The sequence below is a fragment of the Nannospalax galili genome, unplaced genomic scaffold (genome assembly GCF_000622305.1).
Source record: "Nannospalax galili isolate Female #2095 unplaced genomic scaffold, S.galili_v1.0 scaffold2160, whole genome shotgun sequence".
Classification (NCBI taxonomy): domain Eukaryota; kingdom Metazoa; phylum Chordata; class Mammalia; order Rodentia; family Spalacidae; genus Nannospalax; species Nannospalax galili.
Window position 1 is genome coordinate 244,954 of NW_008345983.1, and position 18,856 is coordinate 263,809.

Here is an 18,856-nt window from a genome sequence, read left to right on the forward strand (position 1 = left end):
GCTGGACATGAAAGAGTCTGTTAAAAGGGCCGAGAGCCAAGGATGGAGGGAATGGGTCAGGTCCTGGGAACAGAAACCTATGATTACACTCAGTGTACTGCCAGGGCTGAGTGGGTCTTGGTGGCTTCCAAGATGGGATCCAAGGCCCGGGCCTGCCCAGAGAACCCTCAATGTGAAGTACTGACCATGAAGAGGCCAGCCCATGACAAACGCTTTCTGTTAATGACTTAACATGCGAAGGGCAAAGTTAGTGTGCTGCCTTCTGTGCATGTAGACTACTGTACTAACATACTCATTTTGTTTGCCAGAGACACATTCATGGGAGATTTATTAGATTTTGTTACGTATTATATTATTTTTTTAGTTTGCATAAAGTGAAATTGGCTCCTGTAGTTATGATTTGGGCACATGCAGTCAAGAGTCCTTCATACTGATGATACAGGGTAATTTTGTCAGTCCCAGAATTCCCCTCTGCACTTCTCAGTGCACCTTCTCCTGCTCTGGTCTTTGGCTCCCAGGATCTACACTGTGGTCTTGGAGTCATAAGACCACAGGGACTTTCTTCAGGACTTTTTCAGGGACTCATCTTGATTTAGTTAGACACGCCACTTCTTGGTTTTGGTACTTTCTCTCAGCAGTGGGGCTGCTTCAGCCTGTTTCCCATTTTTCTTTTAGGTTGAAGTGCCATCCTCTGTGATGTGAGCGGTTTGTTCATTTGCTAGGTGGTATACCCTGAGGTGGTCACAGTTTGGGGAGGGTTGTAAGTGAAGCTGTAGAAACACTGAAGTTCAGATTCATGTGCGTTTGAGTCTCAGTGCACTTAGGTAGATGCCAGGGAGCTCTGTGGGATCCCTGGGCCATGTGATTTTATAAGTGTGCATTTAGGTACTGCCTGATTCCAGGAGTGTTTGCAGATAGAGAACCGCAACATTGCTGTAGTGGGTAGGTACCACTTATTTTGGTGTCACTTACCTCTGTGAATACTTCATGAGGCACACACAGATGTACATTTTTCTGCCTAGTAACCCATACTACTAGGTTTTCATAACCTTTTTATTCACAGCAGATAAAATACTGAGGTAAGGTGCAGTGTGGTAGTAAGGGTGCCATAGTTACTGAGTGCAGTACAGTATGCTTTCTTTTTAAAGATTTATTACTTTTATTTATGTGTATCAGTGCTTGTCTGAGTGAGTGAATGCTAGATGTGTGCAGATGGCCACAGAGACCAGAAGAGGTATGGATTCCCTGCTGTAGGTGCTGGGAACCAAACTCAAGTTCCCTGGAAGAGCAGTAAGCAGTCTTAACTGCTCAGTCATCTATCGCTTTAGCCCCCACAGTAGGCTTTTTAATGCTATTACTTTCTTTCCCTTTTAGGCTGTAGGCATCAAGAGAACAAGAACTAGATGGGCTTTGCTCCTTGCCATCCTCCGGAGCTTAGTGGGTGCTCTTAGCAGACCCTCATACATACAGTCTAGACTGGAGGCAGCTGCCCTGCCATGTGCTCTGACAAAAAGTAGTCAAGTGGCAGCTTCATGGTCTGTCTGTCAAAGGAATATTGTGTAGGCCTTCTACAAGTATAGTCTCCTTAGGAGAAACAATCATGAATAGTTGTAAAGTCAGTAGAACCCATGTGTTTCTTCCTGTCAAGATGTCCCCAGAGTTTGTCTGTCTGGTTTTCAGTGTATAAGCAATTTAAGCATTTTATTACTGAGTCCTGTCAGGATGTTGAAATCTAGCTTTGTCTAGTTCCTCCCGCCTTTAATTATGTTGTGTCTCTGTCTCCCTCCCCCTCTCCCTCTCTTCTCTTGCGCTCTCTCTCTCTCTCTCTCTCTCTCTCTCTCTCTCTCTCTCATAGACACACACACACACACACACACACACACACACACACACAGAGGCATGTGTATACATGTACATACTATACTGTGTAAAATGATGCTTTCGAAAATATGAGCATGTATTCTTGAAGTAGGGAATTGGAAGTATAACAAATAATTATTTCTGTCACATTACTTACAACCCTAATGCTCGGCTTATGGATTTTGATGACCCATCCGGCAACACTGACCTTGCCCCCTGCTGCTGTCTTGCAGGTGTGTACTGCTCCCACTCCTGGGCATGAAGCCACCCCCACAGAGCCTCTACCTGCTCGTCGACTCTGTGGACGAAGGGTGCAATGTGGCTGAAGGGGAGCAGACGTCCTCCAGCTTCTCGGGGACTGTGGCGGAGCTCCTGGCAGGTCACCACGAGTTCTTTCCACCATGGCTGCTGCTTCTCTGCTCTGCTCGGAAACAGAGTAAAGCTGTTACTAAAATGTTCACTGGTAAGCATTGTGACTTAGCACCACCCAGAATGCACTGGTGAGCTTAGTGACTCAGTACCACCTAGAGCACACTGGTGTACTGGTAAGCAGAGTGACTTGGCTCCACCCAGAATGCACTGGTGAATATAGTGACTCGGCATCACCTGAAATGTTTCATAATCTAGAACTGCACCCAGAGAGATTCCTTTTGAGAGCAGAGCCCCTCCCTCTTTAGCTGCCCCATACCTTCTTAAGGTTACATTAAAAATAAAGGTAGTGTTTTAAAACAATTTACACTGATCTTTTTCCAAAATTCTTTCCCTGTGCTGAGGAGAGGGTTCAGTTGGTACAGTGCTTACCATGCATGTATGAGGCTGAGTTCAATCTTCCAAACCAAAATAAAATGAAAGAAAAAAATAGGCGTGGTGACATATGCTTGTAATCTCAGTGCTGGAGAGACAGAGGCAGGTGGGTGCAGCCTAATTGGCTTCAGTTCCCAGTGAGAAACTCTGTCTCAGAAAAAAGGTGGATGGCACCTGAGGAGCAACAATAGCCACAGTTGTCCTCTGGCTTCCCCCACACGCTTATAGGTGTATGTGCAAGATACTGATTTAGTGATTAATTAGCTATGCCATTGTTCTATACATTTTATAACCAATTAATCATTAAGTCAACACCTCTGTAGTGGCACTTGGATCCTGTGAGAGCTTTCCTTATGACAAGGCAAAAAAGAGTGCATTATACAAGCTAACAGGCAGCTATGGCTCTACTGGCGTAAGAGTTTGTGGTTGAAGTGATAATATCTAATACTTGCCTTGTACCCCTTTATGCCAGGGATGAATAAGGTTGAAGCTCCTCGTTTCTCCACTGCCTTCTCTCTTCATCCAAGTCACCCAGTATCATTAGCTTACTTTGTAGCCTTTTTTAAAATAGTATTTTTATGAGTGTATTGCCTGCATGTATGTAAGTGCACCTATGTTGTGCAGTGCTTGAGGAGATCAGAAGAGGGTGTCAGATTCCCCTGGAACTGGAATTATGGACAGTTGTTAGCTGTCATGTAAGTGCTGGGACTCGAACCTGGGTCCTCTACAAGAGCAGCCAGTGCTCTTAACCGCTGTGCCATCTCTTCAGCCCACTTTATATACTTTATAGATTATGTATTTTTATGTTACACAAGTGAATTACCATAGTTCCGTGACCTCAGACAACTCACCTAGTGTTTCCTCATCTATAAGTTAAGTGTGCCTAAGGCACAGCTAGGGCCTTGTAAACATTGCTGCTATTATTACCATTTCACTCTGGTTTGCTAATAAAAGTTAGTTTTGACCTACATTTCTGTTACTTCTTGTGAGTCCCGCGCCTTGGTTTCCCCTGCCAGGTGGTGCCTTGTTCTGTGACCAGCCTGCTCTTTAGCATTCTTTTCTTTGTTCGTGGGCATCCAGATCAGCTCCTTTTTTCTGCTACAGAGCGTTCTTGATCTGAAACCCCAGCTCCATAATGCTCCAGAACTTGTTTGAATATATCCAAGGTATATTCTACCTCATGAATTTGTATTTCCTGCATTTCTGTAAGATATCACCTGAACCTTTAGGCATGTTGTATAGGTGTACATGAAGCAATTGGATTCTGTGATTGGGTACACTTCCTGATCCCCCAGCGATCTCATTATTTGTGTACAAATATTTTAAAATCTGGGGAAAAAAAACAAAACAAAACACACCAAGCATGGTGGCACACACCTTTTATCCCACCACTCAGGAGGCACAGGCAGGTGAATCTCTGAGATGGAGACCAACCTTGTCTACATAGCAAGTTCCAGGCCAGCTGGGGCTACAGTGAGACCCTGTCTCAAAAAATAAAATAAAAATTTAAAAAATTAAAATACTTCTAGGCCCAGGCATTTGTACAAGGTATGCAACTTCAGTTTCCAAAGCTGCATCGTGAATGTGTGCCTGTGTTGATGGTGAGTTACAAGCAGAGTTGGGCTTGCTGAGTTAAGCAGATCAACTCAGTGCCCTTGAGTTAATTTTCTGCATTGCTATCTAACTTGCTCGAAGCAAATTCTCATATATCAGTGTGAGATTGCCCTCTCTGCATTCTCCCTAGCCAATGCTGTTAAGTGAAAGTCTGCCTCATCTGCTGTAGAGTCTTGCACTTGATGTTCTTCTGATCAGAATATGTGACCTTTGAGCTTCTCACCATCTTTCCTTGAGATCACTTCTCAGATGTGAACTGCATACACAGACTGCCTGCTCCATTCTTTTTTATTTTTGGTTTCCCAACTGCTTAGTCACAAACTCATCTGGTTTTATTATCTTCATTTATCTCATTCCACTTGGAATTTGTTCGAATGTATGTTTAGTTGCTAACCCATCTCCTCCACTAGAATGTAGTCTCTATGACAGCAGGATACTGACTGTGAGCACCAATTGTAAGCAAGGACTTGGGCTTTATCAGGTTACTGACTATGAGCACTGATTGTAAGCACGGACTGAAGCCCATTTTAAACAAGGACTTGAGCCCCATAGGGAACTGACTGAGCATTATTTGTATGCAAGCTCTCAGGCCCTATTATTCCTATAGTACCTCCAAGCATTATACCCACAGAAATATTTTAGGTAAGATAATGTTTAAGATGGGGTGGGGAGGTAGCTCAGTTGGTTAAGGGCCTGCCCCAGAACCCACATTAGAAAACCTGAGATAGTGGCATGTGCCTGTAACCCCAGCACTGAGGACCCAGAGTCACTCAGATTGCTGGAGCTAACGTGCCAGATAGCCCAGCCCTACTTAGCAAGTTCTGGGCCAGTGAGAGACCCTGTCTCAAAAACTGAGGTGGATGGCCCCTCAGGAAGGACACCCAAGGTTGACCTCTGCTTTCTACATGACACATGTATCTGCACACATACAAAGAAGAGGAAGGTGGTTTAGTGGTGAAGTGGGACATTTCTGCATCATGTTCTCTTCTCTGAGAATTTTGCTCATATTTCAGTATCACTTTGTTGCTTTTTAAATGCATGGATAGTAATATATCAAATATATACATCAAAAGTACATGAAATTAACCAAATATTATAGCTTGAAAATTAAAAATAATTAGACTGGGGTGTTACTCAGTGGTTGGACATTTCCCTAGCATGAGTTAGGCTCCATCTCCAGTGCCTAGATAGATAGATAGATAGATAGATAGATAGATAGATAGATAGATAGATATAGATAGATAGATAGATAAAGTGTTATTTTCAATACTCAAGGTCTCTAGATTGTTCATCAGCAGGTAGCCTCAGATCTGTGAATCTGTTGTTTCTTTCTGATGGTATGGGAGCTCAGTCCAGGGCCTCCCTCATATAGGCACATGCTAGCCCAGCTTGCACTTCTCAGCTAAACTAACCTTCAGTCCTTAATTCTGTTTTATTTTTTGTTTTGTTATGGAGTCTCACCCTAGCTTGTCAGCATCTTACTTTGTAGACCTTGAACCTGCTTCTGTCTCCCAAGTGCTGAGATTGTAGGCATGTGCTAGTCCACCTAGTCCTTAATTCTGCTTAATTGAATGAGTAGCTATTATTACTGGCACACATAAATTTTTCTTAAGAAATCCATATCTCTGAGTATTTACACCTGGGAGATACTTTTTCAGCTGTATTTTGTGCCTGTTCACATAGCATCAGTCCTGCATTCCTGCCCGTTCCCCCTCATTCTCTCTTGGCATCTGTATTCTCTTTTGCTGCTTTCATTTCCTTTCCCTTGAAAGGAGAAGCTTCAGCAATGCACAGAACTCTCTGAATTTTCATGACTTCATCACTAGTCACTTAGGGTAGTTAAGGCAACCTTTCTATGCTTATTCATTTATGAAACAGGAATACTTGCTTCACAATGCACAGAAGTGTGTGTGAGAACAACTTGAAGCAATCCTTAAAAATAGTTGACTTGGGCTGGAGAAGTGACTCAGTATAGAGCCTTTGCCTTGAATCCATAAGGCCTTGGGTTCAGTCCCTGATACCAGACACACACACACTCTCTCTCTCTCTCTCTCTCTCTCTCTCTCTCTCCTCAATAAGTGTTCTTTAACTCCCTTCTGAGGTATCAGGCCAGCTACTGGTGGCTTGCTTTAGTTTCTGTTTTTGTTATCTCAAATTTTAATCAGACGATCTTAGTTAATTAGCTTTAATTATAGATATTTATTCATAATGGGCTATATAATCTTTTATGTAAATGAGGCTGTACGCATATCACTTTGAGAGCTCTAAAACACCCTATTAGATACCATTTTAGTAATGTTTTATTTGTTAGCCATGGGCTTGAAATTTGCTGTATAGCCCAGGTTGGTCTCTTACTCAGTCGTCCTGCCTCAGCCTCTCTACTATTGGCATTGCAGGTGTTCACCACCATGCCAGGCTCCTCTTCATCTTAAATCATTTTAATGACTTTCTAAAGCAAAAAGCAAACATCCAAGGAAAGGCTAGAGACCAGTCATCTGTGTCACTTCTTAACACAGGTTGTGCTACATTCCTAGGCTTGTTTTCAGCCTATCTTTTAGGTCAGGAGGGTTTATTTTACATTATGAAATTAAAATAATTAAATCTGCAATTGTCAGTAAACAGCCTAAACCATTGAAGGTTCACCTGAACAAATTATGCTCACAAAACCCTAGTGCTGTAAAAATAAAGCCACTTAACGAAAGTCAAATGCAGCTAAAAGTATACCTGTAGCAGCTGTGTGAGCTCACTCTGAGTTCTTCAGTTCTTCTCTGATTGCATTTTCTAGAAGGACACAGCATGAGACACAGACATAGATTTATTAGACAGCTGAGTATTTACCTCATGGAAGAAAAGTCTGCTGAGTGAGTGAGCTCAACACAGTAACATGGCCAGTTCTCATTGTGAAAGATTCTAACATCACTGAGAACAGGGCTGAGGCCATACTCTAGGCAAAGCTTTTTAAGCTCAGGAGCATCTTTTTTTTTTTCATAAGTGGAGCTTATTTTTGAAATTGTTTGTATTAAGTATTTATGTATCACTTATGAGTGTCTATATCTATAACTTATAACTATAGATTCCTCATATAAACTTAGGGCTATGTAGGTATATTATTTTATCTTGTTTCATTGTTGGCAGATTGCGTGTTTCAAGAAATTTTCCATTTCATTGAAATGCTTCAAACCTTTCCTTTCTTTCTCTTTTCTTTCTTTCTTTCTTTCTTTCTTTCTTTCTTTCTTTCTTTCTTTCTTTCTTTCTTTCTCTCTCTCTCTCTCTCTCTCTTTCTCTCACTCTTTCCCCTCCCTCCCTCCCTCCCTCCCTTCCTTTTTCTTTCGTTTTTTTTTGAGACAGTCTCCCTGCAGCCCTAGCTAGCCTGCAGCTAACTATGTAGGCCAGGCTGGCCTTGAACTCACAGAGATCTGCTTGCCTCTGCCTCCCAAGTACTGGGATTGAAGGCATGTGCCACCATACCTGGCTTAAAACTATTATTTTTCAATGAAAATGTTTTCCAGACCTCTTGGCAAAGCCTGATGTTGCACCACCTTTGACTCCCTGCTGCCACCCTCCATAGTCACTTGTGTGCTTCCCCTCTTGTTCACAACTGCCAACACAGCATCTGTCTTTGTTTTTGCTGCTGTAGAACTTGTCAGTTCCTTCATGACCTCGTCTAGAGAGTGTCCTGGTGACTGAAAGGTTTTCCTGCAGTCTTACCTCACTCTTATTCTTGAGTGATGTTGGAGCAGTCCTTCCTAATGTAGATCTGCCTTGACAGTTTCATTTGCAAACAATTATCTAACAAATCCAGGTGCATACATGGTGTCCCTTTAGAAAATGCAATCAGAGCCCCCTTTAAAGAACTTAAAGTGAGCTTTAGATAGCTGCTGCTAGTATATTATCTTCACTTGACTTATATTTGCTGTCTTTATTTTTATAGTGCTAAAGTTTTATCATACTTTGTTTAAATGCATCTTAATTGGTTCCAGCTATTTCTTTAAAATCTGAGATTTAATTTTTTAAATTTGATACCATTAAAGTAGTGTACTTTAAAGATAGTGACTGTTAATAATCTGATTGGATATGTCATCCACATTAAAGCTAATGCATATTCAATGCATATTCAAGTGGGTGATGGAAATAAATATGAGCTGTGTGAAAAAGATCATCTCGTAAAAGCAGATGTATTAGGACTCTTGCAATTTTGCTGTTCAGGATCTCTGAACAGGCTCCTTCTATGGCTATGTAAGACTGTCTGATCACACTTAGTGCTTCTTGCAGAGGAGTTGAGAGAGGTTCTGAGCTGCTAAAAGAACAGAAAATAGCTCCATTCGTTGATAGGAAAATGAAATCATTTTTTTCTACCATCCATGTGCTTTTACACGAAACTGATTTACATACTAGCAGGTATTGATTGATTTGTTTATTAGTATTAGAAGGTATTCTCTTCAGAAACATGGGGCCCTTCCATAATCGTCCTCAACTTATACCTTCTGTCTTCTTTCTTCAGGGTTTCGGAAGATCAGCTTGGACGACCTGAGGAAAGCGTACATAGTCAAAGATGTGCAGCAGTACATACTTCACCGCCTGGATCAGGAGGAGGCGCTACGGCAGCACCTCACCAAGGAGACAGCAGAGACGCTCAACCAACTGCACATCAAGAGCAGTGGGTGCTTCCTCTATCTAGAACGAGTGCTTGATGGAGTTGTGGAGAATTTTATCATGTTACGAGAGATTCGGGACATCCCAGGAACTCTGAATGGTCTCTACCTCTGGCTTTGCCAGAGGCTTTTTGTTAGAAAGCAGTTTGCCAAAGTTCAGCCCATTCTGAACGTGATTCTTGCAGCCTGCCGTCCTCTAACCATGACCGAATTATACCATGCAGTATGGACCAAAAACATGTCTCTGACCTTGGAAGACTTTCAGCGCAGGTTAGACATCCTCTCCAAGCTTCTGGTGGATGGACTGGGCAGCACTAAGATCCTGTTTCATCACAGCTTTGCAGAGTGGCTCTTGGATGTGAAGCACTGTACCCAGAAGTACCTGTGCAATGCTGCAGAAGGGCACAGGATGCTGGCCATGAGCTACACCTGTCAGGCCAGGAACCTCACGCCATTGGAAGCACAAGAGTTTGCCTTGCACTTGATTAATTCAAACTTGCAGTTGGAGACAGCTGAGCTGGCTCTGTGGATGATATGGAATGGTACACCTGTCAGAGACTCTCTGTCTACCTTGATACCCAAGGAACAAGAGGTGCTGCAGCTACTAGTCAAAGCTGGCGCCCACGTCAACAGTGAGGATGATCGCACATCCTGCATTGTCCGGCAAGCCCTTGAAAGAGAGGATTCCATCCGGACATTGCTGGATAATGGGGCTTCTGTCAATCAGTGTGACTCCAATGGGAGGACTCTGCTGGCCAATGCTGCCTACAGTGGCAATCTGGATGTGGTGAACCTGCTTGTCTCCAGGGGAGCTGACTTAGAGATCGAAGATGACCATGGACATACGCCACTCACTCTAGCTGCTAGGCAAGGACATACCAAGGTGGTTAACTGTTTGATTGGGTGTGGGGCCAATATTAATCATACAGACCAGGATGGTTGGACAGCGCTGAGGTCTGCTGCTTGGGGAGGCCACACCGAGGTTGTGTCTGCCCTGCTTTATGCTGGCGTAAAGGTGGACTGTGCAGATGCAGACAGCCGGACAGCTCTGCGAGCAGCAGCCTGGGGCGGCCACGAGGACATCGTACTCAACTTGCTGCAGCACGGGGCTGAGGTCAACAAAGCAGACAATGAAGGGAGGACTGCGCTGATAGCTGCAGCATACATGGGCCACAGAGAAATTGTGGAGCACCTGCTGGACCATGGGGCAGAGGTGAACCATGAAGATGCAGATGGCAGGACTGCCCTCTCGGTGGCTGCCCTGTGTGTACCTGCCAGCAAAGGGCACGCATCAGTTGTGAGCCTTCTGATTGATCGAGGGGCTGAGGTGGGTCACTGCGACAAAGATGGCATGACCCCCTTGCTGGTAGCAGCCTACGAAGGCCATGTGGATGTGGTGGACCTACTTCTAGAAGGAGGAGCAGATGTGGACCACACAGATAACAATGGCCGGACACCCTTGTTGGCTGCGGCTTCCATGGGGCATGCTTCTGTAGTTAACACCCTTCTGTTCTGGGGTGCAGCTGTGGACAGCATCGACAGTGAAGGCCGCACGGTCCTCAGCATAGCTTCTGCACAGGGTAACGTGGAGGTGGTGCGCACGCTCCTAGACAGAGGGCTGGATGAGAGCCACCGGGATGATGCTGGCTGGACACCTCTGCACATGGCAGCATTTGAGGGTCATAGGTTAATATGTGAAGCTCTCATTGAACAAGGTGCTAGGACAAATGAGATTGACAATGACGGGCGTATCCCCTTTATTTTGGCCTCACAGGAGGGCCATTATGACTGCGTGCAGATACTGCTAGAGAATAAATCCAACATTGATCAGAGAGGGTACGACGGCAGAAATGCACTTCGAGTGGCCGCTCTGGAAGGACATCGGGACATCGTGGAATTGCTCTTCAGCCATGGGGCTGATGTGAACTGCAAAGATGCTGATGGGCGGCCCACGCTTTATATATTGGCTTTAGAGAACCAGCTTTCGATGGCTGAGTACTTTTTGGAAAATGGTGCAAATGTGGAGGCCAGTGATGCAGAGGGTAGGACAGCTCTGCACGTCTCCTGCTGGCAGGGCCATGTGGAGATGGTGCAGGTGCTCCTTGCCTGCCATGCCGATGTCAATGCAGCTGACAATGAGAAGCGCTCAGCCCTGCAGTCTGCAGCCTGGCAGGGCCATGTCAGAGTGGTCCAGCTTCTGATCAAACATGGAGCTGTGGTGGACCACACATGCAATCAAGGGGCCACAGCCCTCTGCATCGCAGCCCAAGAAGGACATGTGGATGTCGTGCAGGTGTTGTTGGAGCATGGCGCTGATCCCAACCATGCAGACCAGTTTGGGCGTACTGCCATGCGTGTAGCAGCCAAAAATGGACATTCTCAGATCATTAAATTATTAGAAAAATACGGTGCTTCTACTTTGAATGGCTGCTCCCCGTCCCCTGTCCACACAATGGAGCAGAAGCCTCCACAGTCAGCCCCATCCAAGATGCAGTCGCTGACCATCAAGTCCAGTAGCTCTGGGAGTACTGGTGGAGGGGACCTGCAGCCTTCCATCCGTGGTCTGCCCAATGGGCCAGCTCATGCCTTCAGTTCTCCCTCAGAGTCTCCAGACTCAACTGTGGATCGGCAGAAGTCATCTCTCTCCAACAATTCCCTGAAAAGCTCGAAGAATTCATCTCTGAGAACAACTTCCTCTACAGCCACAGCGCAAACGGTGCCAATAGACAGTTTCCACAGTCTGTCATTCACAGAGCAGATCCAGCAGCACTCGCTGCCTCGCAGCAGAAGCCGACAGTCAGTTGTGTCCCCCTCCTCCACAACCCAGTCCTTAGGACAGAGCCATAATTCACCCAGTAGTGAGTTTGAGTGGAGCCAAGTGAAACCCAGCTTGAAATCAACAAAGTCAAGTAAAGGAGGCAAGCCAGAAAATTCCAGCAAGTCTGGATCAGCTGGGAAAAAAGCTAAACAAAGTAATTCTTCACAGCCAAAGGTTCTAGAATATGAAATGACTCAGTTTGACAAAAGAGGACCTGTATCCAAGCCTGGGAGCAGTACCCCGCCTAAACAGATGCCAGCAGAATCCCAGGGCAAAATCTTGCTCCCTTCCACTCAGGACGCTGGTCGAGCCCAGCCACAGTTCCTCACCCACCAACAGAGTGGGGAGCAGAAGAAGAGGAATGGGATAATGACCAACCCCAATTACCATTTGCAGAACAACCAGGTCTTCCTGGGCAGAGTTTCCGTCCCGAGAACAGTGCAAGAACGAGGGCATCAGGAGGTGCTAGAGGGGTTCCCTCCTTCAGAGACAGAGTTGAGCCTTAAACAAGCCCTGAAGCTCCAAACTGAGGGCTCCGACCCCAGCTTCAACTACAAGAAGGAAACGCCCTTGTGAAAGGTATGATCTATACAGAAAGAATAAACTCCTCAGAATGTCCTTTCCCTCTTGTCTCATGGCCAGTTCCAGCATCTTCCCTCCATCTCATGGCCAGTTCCAGCATCTTCCCTCCATGCTTGTTCCTGGATCTTGTCCCAGCCTGTCTTTCCCTTATCATCCTGTTAAGTGTAAATTCTCCAATCTCTAGCACTAGAATTATCCAAAGCACTTATGTCATGATACACAGATAATTGATTGATTGACAGATGGATGGATGGATGGATGGATGGATGGATAGATAGATAGATAGATAGATAGATAGATAGATAGATAGATAGATAATAGATTAGATAATAGGTAATAGAAGGTAGATAGATGATGCATATAAGATAGATTGTAGGTGATGGGGTAGATACATAAGTGATTGATAGATACATAGATGCATAGATGATGATAAGAGATAATAGGTGATAGATGGCCAGTAGATGATAATAAGTGATAAATACATAGATGTATACATAGATAATAGGTGTTAGGGGGTAGTTAAATGATAGATGTCATGTAGATAGATAACAGTTACATTATATGTAGATGATAAGATAGATAATAGATAATGGGAGTAGATTGGTAGATTCTAGATAGATATATACATGGGATAAGATAGATAATAGGTGATAGCTGTAGGTAGATAGTATATAGATACATAGATGATGATAAATAAGGTGAATGGGTGATAGATGGTAGATAGATTGATAGATAAATAGATGATAGATAGATAGATAGATAGATAGATAGATAGATAGATAGATAATGGGTGATAATAGATACACAGTAGATGATACATAGGAAGATAGATATTTAGTATATTTGTTTTTATCTTCCCCTAACTAAAACATTAGATTATTAGAGTAGTGTTTCTATTTGTTCATTTTTGTGTTCATGTACTTGAAATGCCATTTGAATGTATGGTAGTTTTCTCAGAAAAAAATATATTGAATAAGTAAATGAACAGATGCATTTATGCATCTCACATTAAGAATTCTTTTCTATATAGTCATCTCCCTCAAGAGATTTTAAAAAATATTTTTTTATTCATATGAGTGTATTGCATATATGTATGTGCACCTGTGTTGTGCAATGCCCATGGAAGTCAGAAGAGGGCATTGGATTCCCTGGAGCTGGAGTTAGGGATGGTTGTCAACTGCTAGGCAAGGGCATACCAAGGTGATTAACTGTTTGACTGGGAGTAGGGCCAAAATGAATCATTCAGACCAGGATGTGGGTGCACTGTGGGTGCACTGTATGACCAGGATGTGGACAGCACTCCCATGTGGATGCTGGGGACTGAACCCGGGTCCTTTGCAGGAGCAGCCAGTGCTCTTAACCCCTGAGCCATCTCTCTAGCACCTCAAGAGATTTTTGAATGGTGATAGAAAATGGGGCTGTCCTATAATGCTGATCTTCTGGTTTGGAAACATTGTGTTGAGCTTAGTAGCTGATTGATAAGTGCTCGTTTCATTCTGTTTCAACCAGAAACAGATAAGGATTTAAAGGAGTAAAATAGTTTTATGATCTATCTCTTAGAAATCTTTGTGGCAATGTTCTCACATAACATGAATGGATATGTATTTAGCAAATGCATGTATATAGTGGCAAGATATGTAGAGTATATAATACACACACACACGCACACGCACACATGCCTCACTATGTAGGTAAAGTCAGTGGAGAAATAAGCAGGTACTTGACTTTCATATTACAGATATTTTCTCAGAACTGCATTTGCCATGTTAAATATAGACTGGGGTTTCATTAGGAGTCTTCTCTTGGTTACACTAGTTTTCTATTGCTTTGACTTTACTTCTTGTAACACAGTTGTACTCTGGGCAGCTGGCATCTTGATCTCTTGCCTCTGTTGTCTTTGGGGATATAGTTTAGGGACATAACAAATGAAACACCACTATAAATATCTTCCAATAATAAACACCTTTCAGTGTGAATTGATGGATGATCAATCCGATATCACTTCAAAAACACTTCTAAAATGGCATGTTTTAAAAATACTTGGTCATGTTAGAGTAACTCTCCATCTCATCTTTTGTAAAAACAAAGTATAAATCTGTATCAAATAGTAAAACATGAATTAAAGTAAGCATTTGTGGAATAAGGATTTTCTAACTTATAAGTATTAAATTTGTGCTTTATTTACTAAACTATATAAGTGCATAAATGGCTATACATATTATTTTATAAAGTCTTAAAACTTATAAAAAAGATGCAAGCATTAATTTTTGAATTTTTTGTTAGTTTCCTACTCTGTAAAGCAGAAGATAATTGTGATTGGATTGTCTGCTAAGCTGCTGGATGGAAGCAGGAGAAACCTACAGATTTCCTGAAAGAAGACTGTGACGCCTTCAGTAAGGGTCCCTGACTGACGTCATGTGCCTACCTAGTCAGGCTGCCTTCTTAATATGTCTCTCTGTACTTAAGGAATTTCTTTTTGAGTGCTTCGTATCCACAACACAGAATAAGCCCTTTCTCGAAAAAAGCAGATGTAAACTGCGTTCCCTGATACAACTGAACCCAATTTTGAGTATTTTCCGATTTGGTAAGTGTGCATGTGCCACAGTCAGGTGTCTCTGAAAAGGCAGTGTTCCTTGTATTTATTGTTTCCTTTGTGTGACTAGTATTTCAGTCCCATCCCATTGTCTTGTGTGCCTGGTTCTTGTATATTTAAAGATATTGCTCAATAAAACAAGTCTTACAAATGTTTTTTGTCCATTAACCTTCAAAATTGGATAAAAATGAGTTTTTGTATTGGTGCCACATGAAGGTGAAAAAAAAGGTTTTGTCACTGGCTTTTTTTTTTTACAAGCATCATTTCTAGTGGTTTAGTGATCTGCTCTAAGTTGTTTAAATATGTATTTTCCCAGTAGAGTACGTCATCTTGGGCTGAGCATGTCAGAACAAGCAAATGCCCAGCCACTCGGTGTGCAGGCAGAGGACAGATCCATTTCATTCATGGAGGCCTAGTGCTACCTTCCACTGCCTGCCATTCCACCTCCAAGCAGATGACCGTCATTCCTGAGGCTCAGACATTCTCAGGGACAGCTGTGCCTTGCCTTGTGGGCACACATGTAGACAGCTCCTGGTGTGGCTGAAGATGGAGTTCTGATCCCTAAACCATTCACTGGCTGCCTTCACCTCTTTATCCCAGATAAATGAAATGTAATTTGTTTGTGTATTTGAATGCTCAGTGCTCTGAGCTGTTTTCACTTGCCAGTTACTGCATGACCAAAGTGACACAAGTCAGAACCAATTGGGCACATTTGAATGGCTTAGTTAGATGAATGTTCCTGAACGTATCATGTGCTTCACAAGTGACACTTCTAGCCCATCAGACACAGTACATGTGTGTTTGCTATTGTTATTTGATACAAGTGATGGATTTGTACTTTTCTGTCCACATACTCTTTCCTGTTGTCTTGTTTACACAGTAGCACATAGGATGGCTAGATGCTGTGGTTAAGGAAGGCGTTCATGACCAAGGAATGTAAACTTGGTACAAGTGAGCATATGAGCCCAGCTGAGGCCTCTCGGGGGTTCTCTAAAGCAGGGAGGCAACATAGTGGGTTGTGTGAATGGTGGTCTGTTGATTCAGAAGCCAACGATGGCTTCACCCTTGTGAGTCCTGTTCATTTCACAAGACTCAGATATTCTATGCTTTCTGTGTGCTGTTGCAAAGGGGGATGAGGAAAGAGAATTTGGAGACTGAGCATAAAACCATTGCTACTACTGAAAATTTAGAATGTGTTAATAACAGAGCTCAGTAATGTTGTCTCATGTGGAGGACCATGTGTTCATGCTGTGTTCATAGAAACTCAGATGTGTAGTTGGTTGTGATAAGCATTTCTCACTTGAATCTTTGTGTAATACTTTCCCAGCTTTTGTTTTCTGAAGTCAGCCAAACTCATTTTGTATGTGTCATCTGTGGGTCATAATCAGGACGAGATAGTTAATGAGCTCAGTTGAAGTTGCAGGCGACATGGCGATACTGATGAGTCAAATGTTTCGAGTATTGAGTTCTTGTCCCTATGGGACATTTATTAAATACACTTATTAGGACTCTTGCAAAGCAGCCTTAAAAGTGTTGATTCTGTTGATAAATATGAACACATCCTGTTATTAGAACCAAGGTTACTCACATCTCAGATGCACAGTACATTTACATTATTGCAGAAGAGGGACTTCTTTCTTACTGGGTGTATTTTTCTTTAGAAAGAGAACTCCTAAAGCTGCCTGTTCTATTAACCTTGAATTATTGAAACCATATTTATTTAATTTTATTGTTTTTACAAAATTGCACTTTGTGACCAAAGGGCAAAGATTACTCATCGCATTGGGGATTTGTGTCTTTTCAAAGTGCTGAATGTTTTCATACCCATCCTTTATACATTTGGAAGAGTTGGTAGGAGAAGAGCCTGCTGGGCAATAGGTTTTTCATAAATATTCCTGGGTGTTTTTTTTATAAATTATGTTTTAGAATAGAACAAAAATGGTTTCTGGTGAGGACCAGGATGGCCAGGGTGCTGCGGCCACTATGCTGTGCTCTATGTCAGGGAGGGGGATTTGGTATCATAACTGAACAAAAGGACTTCTGCTCCATTACAATGGTAAAAATAGTCCCACAGATCTAAAACTTCTAAATAGCTATTTTTGAAATTTAAATGTTTAAATTTTGTAAATCAGCTGCTGCCACTACACAACTTAGGATACCATGTATTTTTTTTTTTTTAACATTTTCATAGCATTATGTCACACCTGTTCCAAAAAGTCATGGTTATTAATAAGAGTAAAACCAGAGTCATGGAAAGTAAACATCTGAAGGTTCCAGGGAAGGTTTTGGGGGAAGCTGGACCAGAAACCAGTGTGCAGTGAGTATCTTTGTCCTGGATTCATCTCCCAGCCCTACCCAAACCCTTCCCACCACAGTTACTCACAGGGAGGGGCAAGCCCTCCTCTGTGTTTTTTGGCTATGCAAATGTTTGTTTTGCTTAATGTCCTTCATCAACACATTCAGCAAATGTGGTTACAGACAAATGCTTTCTTTTTATTTTTCCTCCGGGGTATGTAAATAACCGAAAGTGTACATTGAATTTCACATTGTAAAAGTTTTATTTTATTCCTTGTATTATATTATGCAAAAATCCCAATGTATATGAAAGTGCATAATAAATATATTTGCTTTACAGAAGATATCTCGTTTAAATTTTATTCTTAAACCAGTAGAACATGCATGACATGCTTATAGTAAAAGGAGCTTTTATTTTAAGTTACTAATTTTAATAAACATTGAGCAATGAATTTGCAAATAAAAAAACTGAGATAGAACCCTGTCCAGAGGAGTCAAACAGCCAGGATTCAGCCCTTGTGTCCTCCTTTGCTTTGGTGAGGGTAACTGTTGTGACTTTTCTCCATTGCCTCTGACCAAACACATGATGTATCTCACTGTTGTCAAGCCTGGTGCCTCTGAGATGCAGTGATCTAGTAAACTACATATGTGCCCCAGGATTTTCAGATTTACTGCAGTCTTACCCTAGATATTTTTTTACTTTCATTGCAAAACTGATTATTTTCTAAATAAAAGTGTGCTCCTCATTTAGGAAATCTCAGTCCCTTCTGTCTCCCCAGAAGAGCCCAGCGCAGCCGTGTCAGACACCTGTATTCTGTCATTCCAAAGGGAAGGTTCTAAGAAGGCCAGCGAGTTATTTTTGCTTAGTAATTTTATGCCTTTAATGTCCTATAGTCATTTTCTTAGTCATATTTTTATCCCTTCATTGGGCTACTGAAAACACTCTGAACAATTTTAATACCATAAGGTGTTTCAGCAGAAATAGGTGATGCATATCAGAGTATTTTTTAATTTAATTTTTTTTTTTTGAGAATTCATATACCGTAGTTGATCAAGTAGAATCCTCCAGCTGGTGGACTGAAGATGCAGTGTGAGAACTCCACAGCAACCCTAGTTGGGAGAATTCCAGCTAATAGATTCACACACAAGAATAGTATCAGAGTTTTTGGAAAACTTTCATTTTTCATACCAATGAATGCACTGATGTTAGTGTGAAGATATGACACCCAACTGTCAGTCTCACTATGACAGCAAAATTAAAACTACCCAATACGAAAATGAGATAATTTGAAATCTATGCCGTGTTTAGATTTCCACTTTTTTAAAGATTTTTAAAAATGTAGGCTGGAGGGATGGCTCAGTGGTTAAGAGCACTGGCTGCTCTTGCAGAGGACCCAGATTTGATTCCCAGCACCCACATAGCAGCTAACAACCTCCCATAACTCCAGTTCCAGGGGATTCGACGCCCTCTTATGACCTCCATAGGCACTGTACGACATAGGTGCATTTATGTACATGTACGCAATACACTCATACACATAAAAAAATAAAAATATTAAATAAAAATAAAATTGTGTGTATGGATGGATATGTGTGAGTGCCTGTGGAAGCCAGAAGATTCTGCAAGTTTTTAGCACC

At 42.4% G+C, this 18,856-nt stretch overlaps 1 protein-coding gene across 3 annotated transcripts in view; it reads left to right on the top strand.

Moving 5' to 3' along the window:
* Ankrd50 (ankyrin repeat domain 50) overlaps positions 1-17,560 on the top strand; it is a 35,895-nt gene extending 18,335 nt beyond the window's left edge. For all 3 annotated transcript variants that reach the window (XM_017800400.2, XM_029567907.1, XM_029567908.1), the window contains 3 exons: positions 2,094-2,323; positions 8,780-12,327; positions 14,614-17,560. In XM_017800400.2, the coding sequence (XP_017655889.1) occupies positions 2,094-2,323; positions 8,780-12,324 (3,775 nt within the window). In that variant the 3' untranslated portion in view covers positions 12,325-12,327; positions 14,614-17,560. The remainder of the gene's footprint in view (positions 1-2,093; positions 2,324-8,779; positions 12,328-14,613) is intronic.
* Positions 17,561-18,856: the final 1,296 nt, after the last annotated feature.